This window comes from Sinocyclocheilus rhinocerous, unplaced genomic scaffold (assembly GCF_001515625.1).
Source record: "Sinocyclocheilus rhinocerous isolate Xijiao unplaced genomic scaffold, SAMN03320098_v1.1 scaffold137, whole genome shotgun sequence".
Taxonomy (NCBI): Eukaryota; Metazoa; Chordata; class Actinopteri; order Cypriniformes; family Cyprinidae; genus Sinocyclocheilus; species Sinocyclocheilus rhinocerous.
Window position 1 is genome coordinate 406,505 of NW_015633537.1, and position 12,149 is coordinate 418,653.

Genomic DNA, 12,149 nt, shown 5'->3' on the forward strand with positions numbered 1-12,149 from the left:
TACACTTGTAACTTAGCTGTTATGTATCTTTGTATGCACTACTTGCTTTATGCAAGCACTATATAGAATAAATCACTATGCAGGATTTACCCTATTATACTTTATCGACACGAATTGATAGGTGAAACAACAAACAGCCACCCACAAATAGTCTATATACAAAGCATCAGGCTGTCTTTGAGTTTACATGAACAACGGTTAAAGTTACTCGTCGTCAGGCTACAGAAGAATACCATAATTCCTCCGTTCAGTTAGGCCTAAGACATCGAGAGTCACGCAGACCTATAACAACCCAGCTACAACACATAATTGCAAATAACATTACTTACCTTAACACAGAATCGACCACAGAGTCCAATGTTTATATTTTTTCTACGAATCTTTGAGTTAACATGTACTAAACATGAGTGGAATTTGCACCGCAGCGCCCCCACACCTTGATGCTCATGACAAGAATAGCATGTATAGTTATCTTTATTGAAGTGAATTAGGTTTAAATCGCCGTCATGCATGAATGAATGAATGATATTTTTGCAATTTTACACATAATAATCCACGATGATCACATTACACAAAACTGAAATTGCACGTCAAAATAACACATTGTCAATATTTTTTGAGACCCCCCAAATTTTCACAAATCACGTTTTCAGGGGAGCACATGTCTTATTAAGGGGAGCCGAGCTCCCCCTAGCTCCCCCGTAGTTCGCACCCTGGTTCCAGGTCAGTTTGAAATCATTCACTCTGGTATTGTGAACTGGCTTAACTGATTATTTGGAAAGACCTGATTCAAAAGAACAATTGGTTGATGAATCAGATATCACAACTTCTCACCAAGATGTCAAGATTTTTAGTGAATAATGACTTAATTTTTAGTCTGTTGCTCACATGAAGCTCATGTCTTGGAATATAGCATACCTTTTGTGATACCACTTGAGCTAATGTTCCTGTATATCAGCTGGTAGACCTTAATGATTTGTTAAAAATGATAAAAATGATTTACTGCTTAAAATTCAGATTGAACCTCGTTGAACACCTTTGGGATGAGCTAGAATGCTGAATGTGTGCCAGATCCCATTGGCCAAAATTGGTCCCTGACCTCACTTATGCTGTTCTGTCTGAATGGGAGGAAAATCCCTTCAGCCATGTTCCAGCATCAAGTGGAAAGCCTTCCTAGAAGAGTGCAAGCTGTTAGGGAGGGCCATTAATGCCAATGGGTTTGAAATTAAATGCTCAACAAACACAGCAGGGTTTAATTGACCGCATATGTTTGGCTATATTGTTTAACAATGGATAATTTTGTATTAGAACAAATATGACTCAGTGTTTGCTTTGTTTCTCTCTTAGGTTTGCATATAGCTGGTGCAATGTTGGCTTTGTTCAGTTTGTTTCTGATGATCATGGGCTCTGTGTGTATCACTATGTCTCTCAGTAAGAGTGTGCCCTTCTTCCTCAAGCCTGCTACTATCTGCTTCATCTTCTCAGGTACCTTTTAAACACCTCTTAACTGCATTCAGTGACTTAAAAAAAACACCAGCCATCTGCAGTAAATCTAAAAAGTAGTCATGGAGGAGGCTCAGTTTTATTGAAGCTTCCTGGGGATTGGCAAAGGTCAAGCGCAGTGTATCCCATTGCTGAGATTCTGAGCTTAAACCTCAATCGTCTCATTGTCAGGCATCTCAAGAAATACAGCTGGCTGTATTTCAGTGTCACTTCACTAATCATGTGTAATCGCTCGTATTTATTTTGAGTTTGAGGTATATAATAAGAAAATATTGCAGAAACTTGTGTCCCTGATATACTCACGGTGAAGTTCTTTTTCGTTTTTCGCTTGAACGAGGTGAGACAGTAGTGGGAAAACAGCAGTTAAGAAAGCATCTGATCGTAGCGATGTGATGTTTGAACCAGCTCTGCAATTCAGCACTCCAGTCAAGTCATGCCATGTTTATTTATACAGCACAAATGTTAATGCTCAAAAAAGCAAGTTTGCATCAATCTTTTTGAGTTGAAATTAATGAAGTTATGTGTAACACAAAGTTAGAGGAACTTAATTTGTAGCATAAACACAAATTTTTAAGTTGTTTCAACTAATTTCAACAACTGATTGGTGACTTTTTCAGTTCAACCCCAAAAGCCAACATTTTAAATGTCAACTTTTAAATGCCAAGCATAACATACATAACAAGCATAACAATAACAGGTCTTTCCCAGTCCAATTTTTAGTAATCAAGATCATTTCACTAAGTTAAAAAAATAAAATCAGTTAACAGAAATGTCCAGGTATGCTTAATATGATGTTGATGTAATTATCAACTCATTAGATCAACAAAACAATTTTGCAACTTAAAAGATTTAATTAAATCAATAATTTAGTATATGTTAATTGTTATTTAAACAGCAACAAATATTCTTCCAAAATGCAGTGATATTTATATGACTAAAATACAGTCAAGATCACTAGAGTATCAAATCGGAACTAATTTACATGAAATGTACCTATATAACTTAAACTGTCAGCATACAGTGACTGCTGTTGCAAGCTAAAGTAGGAAGCTTTGTAATCTGAAGCTCTATTGAAAAAATCTTTATTGAGCAATTTCATAATTTGTCAACTACATATGTAATTCTGCTCCTAAATATTTAATGTTGAATCCAAATATGTGAACCCGTTCATTTAAATAAAATGACCTTTCATCTCCACTTTCCCCAGGTGTCCTGGTCTTCTTGTCCATCATAGTTTTCCACTTAACTTGTAGCCTTGCATTTAAATTGTTATTTAAACAGCAACAAATATTCTTCCAAAATGCAGTGATATTTATATGACTAAAATACAGTCAAGATCACTAGAGTATCAAATCGGAACTAATTTACATGAAATGTACCTATATAACTTAAACTGTCAGCATACAGTGACTGCTGTTGCAAGCTAAAGTAGGAAGCTTTGTAATCTGAAGCTCTATTGAAAAAATCTTTATTGAGCAATTTCATAATTTGTCAACTACATATGTAATTCTGCTCCTAAATATTTAATGTTGAATCCAAATATGTGAACCCGTTCATTTAAATAAAATGACCTTTCATCTCCACTTTCCCCAGGTGTCCTGGTCTTCTTGTCCATCATAGTTTTCCACCAGTCTGTGCTGGCGTTATTGGCAAGCGATCACAGTATCCCTCTCCATCACCAGTTGTCCTGGTCAGTGGCATGCCTTGGCTCGGCTGGGGCCATTCTCATTTTTGGAGGGCTTATATTCCTGTTGCTTTCCCTCCCCTACAACCCCCTGGAGAAATGTTTTCCTCAGCAGAGCAGTAGTGATGCCTAGCTGTCAGGGGGACTGCCCGTGAGTTAAGTAGCACAAGATCTTTTATACTCTTATGCTGTTTGTGGAGATTAACTGATGTTATAAAGGACTATCAAACGCTAATGTTCATAATGTTTTGCAATAACTAGCATTAGTTTGCTTATCAATAAGATTATAGACTTTAATGCTCATACACCGACTCTGAAATTTGAACTGATATTTCTATGATGGTTATGTACATAAAATCAGTGACCAACAGATCTGTTTACTGTCTTTAAAGGCTTCATTTACACAACATGTTGTGCTATTATGCATTGTCCCTGTGCATTGGTATAAGAAACCTTATTTGATTACTAGGCATATAATACTGACTTATCAGGTATCTGTGGTTTGAAAGTGTACTTTTTTTTTCTTTTCTTTTTTTTTGAAAAATAGGCCATCCTATCATTGCTAAAGGCCCGTTCACACCAAGTGTCATTAGTGTCAGATAACGTTCTGCTTATTATAAGAGCACGCTGCAGTTTTGTCGTACGCCACCTTAAATGCTTGAGCTCTTTAAAGTTGAGTGGATTCTGATTGGCTGTCAGTGTTTTTATCATTCATCAGCTAGAAAAAAATCATCATGAAAATGATTCCAGCAATATTGTTCCTCTGTGGCATTATTGTTATAGCTGTGGTGTGGGCTTCTCTATTCTCATAGAATTAGAATGATTATTAAAACTTTACAGTTATAGTTACCATTATAGTTATCATCCTTGGTGCAAGATTATTATTTCAACTGAAAACCAGCTTTTCAAGTTAGTTTGTGCTAGTAAGTGATGGCTTGTGAACCATCATAGCCTTGCTGTTTAATAGCAAAACTTGGCAGGTGAGCTTCTTTGACCAGAGGTATCTTTATGTTGAAGCTGGTTGACCAACAAAGTTTTGCTAGTGAGGCTAGTTATAAAACCAAATGGGGACATCAGCACACTAGCATCACAACATATGCTTGTGACCAGCTACAGTGATCCTAAAATGCAACACTTTTGGACACATTTAAAAATGTGAAAGTAATTGTTTAACAATATATCAGTTGTTTTATGAACCTTGCAAGTTTTTTTATTTAATGTTTTACTTGGGAAGTGTCCTTGTCCCATCTTTCTTTAAAATAAATTATACTTGGTTTAGTAATCAGCAGACTAGATTTCATAGATTTCAATGCATAGATTTGGGATGGTTTATTTATATAGATGTTTAATACTATACATATGACACAGATGCGTTTCTATTGTGTGTATAAAAATGATGTATGAAATCTATTGATGTGGATGACACAGACCCACTGTTGAGCCACATTTTTATGTAAATAGTGTGTTTACTGTATATTGTACTCCAGCTTTTCTTTAGACACTGTCCCTCACTGAACTTTCTTCTTTCTTTCATGTATGTTCTTCACTTGGTTGTTTGTCATTCTCTATTTGTCACGCTCTTTCTCGTTTACTAGATTTGCTTGAGGATTAAATCTCTTTCACCTAAAAGAGTCTCCTGCACTCCTTCCCTCGCTTGTTTCTCAATCCTTCTCTTTTGCCACTCGCTCCGTCTAAAATTAGCGCATTGCTCATCTAAGCACATCAAGTTGAAGTGGATGCGAAATATTATCCTAGAATGTCAACTATGCCCCCCCTCGACGTTCTTTCTCGATGTTGATGGCTCTTGGGTGTCTCCGAGGGTTTGGGTGGAGCTGTTGTTTCGCTGCGTCTGCTGTCCCGTCCCTCCTCTCCCACCCGAGTGTTTGTGAATGCAGTGCCAGTACGTTTGGGAAGTGAGGAAAGGTCTGAGCCTCAGTAATCTGCATGTCTTTCATCCAGTCTAACTGGAGCCTCCATCCTGTGCGTAACAATCTAGATCTCCTCAAACCTCAGAAATGACAGGTGGCGAGCATGTTCCTGGAGCAACCGTCTCAACATGTCCTACAGTGTGCTTATTACTGGCTCTTTTAATTTGGTGAATCTGTATCGGGTCTGTAGCATAAGAGCATGTCGGTTGATCTGATGGGGGGAGTATGGGTGGTGGGTGCGGAGTAGGGAAATTGGAGCTGTAGGCTGACACTCAAGCCAGAGGTCTGCTTGTATATATAGCCCTTTAATAGTGCCTGTCAGACTAGCGAGCTGTTCTTTCACTTTTTATGTGTACGAGCACATGGGGGGGAATAAAACAGGATTTGCTGGCACAGGTTTATTAATTGGTGGTCGGGACCGAAATGAGTGCATGTTTGTGGGTGGGTACAATAAAAACCTCTCTAGACAGTCCTCCAATAGTGAGAAAGTGATGGCCCGCCCATCTGGAAATTAGGAAAAAATTAGGTCAATAATTGTCTACCATATTACAGAGAAGTAAAAAAAAAAAGTTCAAATATGATTCTGCAAAATATCTAGATTACATCTTAAGGTACTGTTAAAAGGAAGATAGGTGTTAAGACTTAAAAAAAAAAAATTTTTTTTTTAAGGTTATCATTAGAAAATTGGTTCATAACCTTTTGACTCCTGTTGTTTAAAACTATATTCAAAGGCCCTGTTACTTTTCCAGTTGAAACAAAACAGTTGTTGAGGGGGTGAATTAAAAATAGGAAATATCTTGATTGGTTTGGCTTATTTTAATTCAAATTTTGTTTTATTTAAAGGGGTCATATGATGCTGCTAAAAAGAACATTATTTTGTGTATTTGGTGTAATGAAATGTGTTTATGCGGTTTAAAGTAAAAAAAACACATTATTTTCCACATACTGTACATTATTGTTTCTCCTCTATGCCCCGCCTTTCTGAAACGCGTCGATTTTTACAAAACTAATCGGTCTGAAAAGCGAGGATCAGTAAACAGTCCTCCATAAAATGTGCTGCACACATCTGGATATTTGGGTTAAACTGTTCTGGAACAGTGTTGTAAATACAACTTAACCACTGATTTGTAGTCGTGTCCTCTTTTGGAATACCAAACAAAGTCGTTTTGCTTTCACAACGAAAAACACGGCGGCCTAGTGTGAGCGGAAGCCTTGGCTTAGCGTGAGCTGAGGCCGGGCTACAATGAGCTGAGGCCGGGCTAGAGTGAGCAGAGGCGGTGGGGTTGAGAACGGCGCGGCCGGCGGATCCGACGAAGGAGCGGCAAGCACATGTGACGGTCATCTTGTGTCCTTCTTGAAAGTTTGCTGAGGCCCCGTGGTTGAGAACCACTGTATTAGTTTATGGAAACGCATTTTGTCCTCAGAGTAAAAAAACAAAACAAAAAAACAAACAAGATAATGGTGACTTTATTTCACAGAATTTTGAATTCATTTATGACTGTCACTATTGTATTGCAACTTTTTGTGACCTTATATCTTATAATATGACTTTCTGTATTTTAAACATTATCTCACAATTATCTGTTTGTATTTTTTACTTTGAGATGGAAATGCACTTCCATAAAAGATCATCTTAGTTATCTTCTATGGATATAAGATGTTAAAAACACACAAATGACATCACTCGTAGATTGTCTGTTGTTTCTTTTATATATAAAATTCGTGCAATACAGTGTTAGAGTTTATCACACATTAAGATAAACCATATTTTCTCTAGATATATCTATTCTCATCTACATAATATTTATAACTGACCACATAAATGCTGTGTAGTTTTTCACATTTTTTTATGAATTAAAAAAGACCCCCAATTGCAGGAGATTGTGATTTGATGCCCATTTGCACTCTATTATGTAATGTCCTGTGTTGACCTCTTGTTGGCTGGGATCATGGAATAGAGGTTAAAGGTTAGCAGAATGTCCACATATATATATATATATATAATCTCTCATTTAGAGAAGCAGACGGTTCAAAGGGAGTCAGGTGAAGCACAGTGAACGTTTGTTTTTGTTTTGTTTTTTTGGAGGGGAGCTTTGCCTTTGGGATGCTGTCATGATCACATGACACAGTGAAGGGAAAACACAAATGACACAGGGCATGCCTCAACATATGAGTTTAGGCCAATCAGAGCTCAAGGAAGACAGTGTCCTTATACATATTAAAAAAAAAGCCCCACCCACCCATTCTGCCCTTTTCAATACATGAAGACCCCCTTTCACATCTGTACTCTAGATTTTTAAAGTATCTCTTTTTTTTCCAAATAAAAAACCAATTGTGTATAATATACATTTGCTTTTCAAAATGTAGCTTTTTTCCATCCTCTCTCCCTCGCTCCGATTTGAAAAGCACAGTTTTGGATAGAAGTCCCTCTTCTGAATGTCATCATTCATCATTTTGTCTATACAAATATATCATCTTGTCCCTTTTTTACCAAGTGAGGGAATGTTTTAATGCCCCAAAACAAAGATTTTCAATGCAACAAGTGCTACTTCTACTGCTAACAGTGATTTTAACAAAAATAATATGATGGTAGGTTTATATAAAAATCTTTTTTCATTTGAACTCTTTGTCATTTCAGTCCATCAATTATGGTGCTGATCTCTTTACTGAGCTGGAAGACGGATATACAGATATTACACACTAAATTGCATGTTATTAAAGGGTAGAAAATAAAACTTTCTTTAAAATAAATAAAATGCTTCTCACAAAGTTAGTTGTAATAATAATCTCATTCTCACATATTGAATACACTCATGTTTCTGCAGTGCTCAGTATCACGTTTTGGACTTTTGAAAAGCATAATACTCTTTCTAGTTTAAAAACTAGAATCATTCAACAAGTTGAGAGCTAGCAGATCAAACGTTGTCGTAATAACAACAACACTTCACCGTCTTGAAATTCCACATCTAAAATCAATAATAATATCACAGTATCCCATGATTATAGTTTCATTAAGATTACACGTTATAAAACAGTACTGAAAAACACATGAGAGTGTTGTTGTTATTATGAGATGTCTGTAATTCTTTTACTCAATTTTTTCATAAAGTGAAACATTTGTCAATGCCAAGAGTGTTACCCCTTTTTTTAGTTGTTTCCAGTCTTTCCGTCTACGTTATCTACACCAACCCTCTATCTGTCTACACTGGTGTAGTTTTCCTGTTTAGTGTGTTGGAGTTACTCTCTCTGTCACCTTTTCCTAGCCTATCCAGCGTTCCCATCCCTCGTTCCCGCTCCACCGTAGAGGAGGAGAAAGGTGGAGGCTGGGAGGATGAGACGGAGTTGCTGAGTGGCGCGTTGGAGTTGGAAGAATTCTGGACAGCTGAGGGATTGTGGGATTTGAGCGAGGGCAGCGTCCCACTCATCATCATGCCTCCTCCGCTCTCTTTAGGGAAGCAGTTGTGCAGCTGGTATAGTGTGGCACGGTCCACGGTGCCGTACAGCGGAGGGGCTCCCAGCCCTCCTAAACCACCCAGTTTGGGGTCTCGGGAGAGGGTGTAAAGGGAAATATCGCCCCCTGGCAGAGCGGAGCGGGAGTGAGGGTTGGGAAGAGTGGACACAGAGATGGGCCCCTGTGAGAGTAAAGCAGACGGGGGCATTCCGAAGTTCTTACCCCCCGGTGGGCCACCCACGGGAGACGGGTCTCGTGAGCGCGAGGGGTCGGTGGATCGAGAGCTGGAACGCGATCTGCGGCGGAAACGGTAGCTTGGGAGCCGTAGCATGGCGTGAGTGGTGCTTTTAAAGATATCAGTGCGAGAGCGACAGCGGAGCTCCTTGTTCTTCTCGATGTAGATGTTTACCGCCAACACGCCCACCATCTCAGCCAGGATGAAGGACAGCCCACCAAAGTAGAAGGACCAGCCGTAGGAGTACTGCCATTTCTTATCCTCGTCCTTCTTTGGGGAAATGTCACCCAGAGCGGCAGAAATGTACACTATCACACCAATGATGTTACTCAGGCCTAAAGATCAATGGTCAAAAACATGCCAACTGATCAAAACTCTCAGGTACAGAGAAACACAGTGATATGCAGCTTTTGTTTGCAGAATAACAGAGATTCAGAAGCATGGCAATTAGGTTTTATCAGATAAAATGTTTCTCATTTTACAATAATATTGTGGTTCATTCTGTACAGACATGCAATTTAATACATTTTGTAGTATTGTATTTAGCATTTTGTGGTGTTTTCTGTCGTCAGTATATACTGGACATACAGTGGGGTCCAAATGTTTTAGACCACTAGTGCAAAAGCTTTTATTTAGCATGTTTCCATTTAATATTTTCTTACTGATAAAAATATATATTTATATATCACTGTATATCATTGAAATTTAATGAATATGTAAAAAAAAAAATTATATATATATATATATATATATTACTTTTTTATTTTTAATATTATATTATATTATTAACATCTAAAATTTCTTCTTAATTTAAATTGACAGCTATTTCTACGTATACATTTATTTATTTATTTATTTATTTTTTGTGAATCCGGGATTCTCAAGACTTTAGGACACCACAATGTATGACATTTACTCCTGGACCAATGTGAGTGTACACACACACACAATGCAGACACTTTACCTGCCGCTACAAACAGAATGCCAGCCCCCAGCACGATGTTCCTTTTGCTCTTGTAGAAACGGCTGGCTGCGATAGAGACTCAATATTAGATGTAATTTGACATTTACTCCTGGACCAATGCCTGTACACACAATGCACACACTTTACCTGCCGCTACAAACAGAATGCCAGCCCCCAGCACGATGTTCCTTTTGCTCTTGTAGAAACGGCTGGCTGCGATACAGACTCCTCCCATTAGCAGCAGGATGGCACTAAGAATGGGAAAGATGTTGGAGGCCCGGACCACTCCTGCAGGGAAAGAGAGAATAGCGGAGTAGAGAGACAGATGGGAGAGGGTGAGAGACGGAGAGCATTATAAGCGTGAGACATGAAGAGTGCAGGCGAATCAATTCTGTTCAGGTCTTTAACACTGTACATTCATATCTCCACACATTTTTAGGTATAAATATTAAGCTAAAATGAGGCACCTGGGTAATTAAATTATGCTCTTGTGCACTGTATATGAAACCGCCCCAGAGGAAAAATGTTCCCCTGGCAGTTCGGCATCCCATCTGGGACCAGTCAAGCTGGGACAGTGCAAGGAAATGCTATCTAAATACCAACCAAAATGCCAACCTGTGTGCATGCATGCATTTATGCGTGTGACATGCACACAGGACGCTGTAGCACAGAAATGTCTTGGAGCATTTCAGGGGATATGAAGCATAGAATTTGCAGAATTATTGTGAATCTGCAATATGTTACTTAAAAAGCTTTTCCTATGTGTCAGATCAAAGCATAGGTATTGAAAAGAAAGAAAAATTCTGTCATTATTTATATAATAATTCCCATGGTGTTCGAAAACCGCATTTAAAACAAATACATATTTTAAAAAAATGTATTTATAAAAACGTGAAAAAAGCATAAGGATTTGAGACTAAACAAGAATGAGTAAATAGTGGCAATGTTTTATTTTGGGGTGAACTGTTTCTTTAACAAGGCAAAGACATTTGCTGTTGCTGCATTCCATTCATGCTGCAGAAATGCTTTGTCATGATAAAACTCTATTGTTGTAATAAAGGGCAGCCTCTTACGCAGGACGTATTCTGCTCCATCATGATCAAAGTCAGCATCCTCTGGGAAGTGGTTGATCTGGGAGCACACACCACGCTTCACCCCTACAAGCATAAAGACAGAAACATCAGAGGTAAGACATCCTCGCAACAACCCGCACGTACTGCGCATATGTTAATTCTGAGCTTAACTGAGAATGAACTGCATCACTGTACCTCCATAAAACCCCCTCACACTTTCCTGCAGATGTAGTCTACATGATCACACCCTGATGTACAAGCTCTCACTGCACTTTCTGGCATAAATAAGTGACGTTGCTCTTTCATTACACTACCATTCAAAAGTTTGGGGTCAGTAGGATTTTTAAATGTTTTTGAAGGAAGTCTCATATGCTCACCAAGACTGTATTTATTTGGTCAAAAATACAGTAAAAACAGTAATATTGTGAAATATATTATTACAATTTAAAATAATTGCTTTCTATTTGAATATATTTTAAAATGTAATGTATTCCTGTGATGTAAAGCTTAATTTTCAGCATCATTCATCCAGTCTTCAGTGTCACACAATCCTTCAGAAATCATTCTAATCTGCTTATTCGCTGCTTAAGAAACATTTCTTTTTATTATCAATGTTGAAAACAGTTGTGCTATTTTTTGTTGAAACCATTTTACACTCAGTGTTTGGTAAACAGAAAATAACCGCATTAATTTGAAACAGAAATGATTTGTAACATTATAAATGTCTTCACTGTCAATTTTGACCAATTTAATGTGTCCTTGCTGAATACAAATTTTAACCCCCAAAAAAACACAAAAAACAAGTGTCTTATATGGGTAGTAATTACTGTTTTTCTCATTCGCTTTGGTGCATTTCTCGAATCATCCTTAATATTTGCAAAGAAGTATGTGCATTTCTCAAAACAATTCGTACAAACAGCACCACACAATGGATTACCTGCAAAAGCCTGTAACTTACTCAAAATCTTTAGTTCATCTCTCAAAAGTAACAACATTTTGGATGACAGTTTCTGTATTGAACAGTATGCCATATGCTTATGTATGCCATATATCCATTTCAAAAGTACAAATTTACACATTACTGTATGTGGGATATTGATTGAAAGAGACTGGGTAGAATTCCCAGTTACACGTTTACTAGTGGTCTGACCAAGAAAAAAATAAATAAATAAACCCCTTTCCAATGTCATTGTGATATAGAAAAGGAAAAAGAAATATGGGCACAAAGATGAAAATAAAAAATATGTCCATTGTCAGAATTTGTAACTCTTGTGTTGTCCTCTGTCTGTACAGTATATGCTTTCCATCCGA

General features: G+C 37.7%; 2 protein-coding genes across 3 annotated transcripts in view; one reads left to right on the forward strand and one right to left on the reverse strand.

Moving 5' to 3' along the window:
* LOC107744303 (voltage-dependent calcium channel gamma-6 subunit-like) overlaps positions 1-3,995 on the forward strand; it is a 20,299-nt gene extending 16,304 nt beyond the window's left edge. For both annotated transcript variants that reach the window (XM_016557873.1, XM_016557874.1), the window contains 2 exons: positions 1,348-1,485; positions 3,097-3,995. In XM_016557873.1, coding sequence (XP_016413359.1) covers positions 1,348-1,485; positions 3,097-3,320 — 362 coding nt within the window. In that variant the 3' untranslated portion in view covers positions 3,321-3,995. The remainder of the gene's footprint in view (positions 1-1,347; positions 1,486-3,096) is intronic.
* A 2,811-nt stretch (positions 3,996-6,806) lies between these two features.
* LOC107744302 (voltage-dependent calcium channel gamma-4 subunit-like) overlaps positions 6,807-12,149 on the reverse strand; it is a 24,940-nt gene continuing 19,597 nt past the window's right edge. Inside the window, exons 4-6 of the mRNA XM_016557872.1 lie at positions 10,839-10,922; positions 9,913-10,053; positions 6,807-9,136 (exon numbers count right to left, since the gene is read on the reverse strand). Of these exons, the coding sequence (XP_016413358.1) occupies positions 8,316-9,136; positions 9,913-10,053; positions 10,839-10,922 (1,046 nt within the window). The 3' untranslated portion in view covers positions 6,807-8,315. The remainder of the gene's footprint in view (positions 9,137-9,912; positions 10,054-10,838; positions 10,923-12,149) is intronic.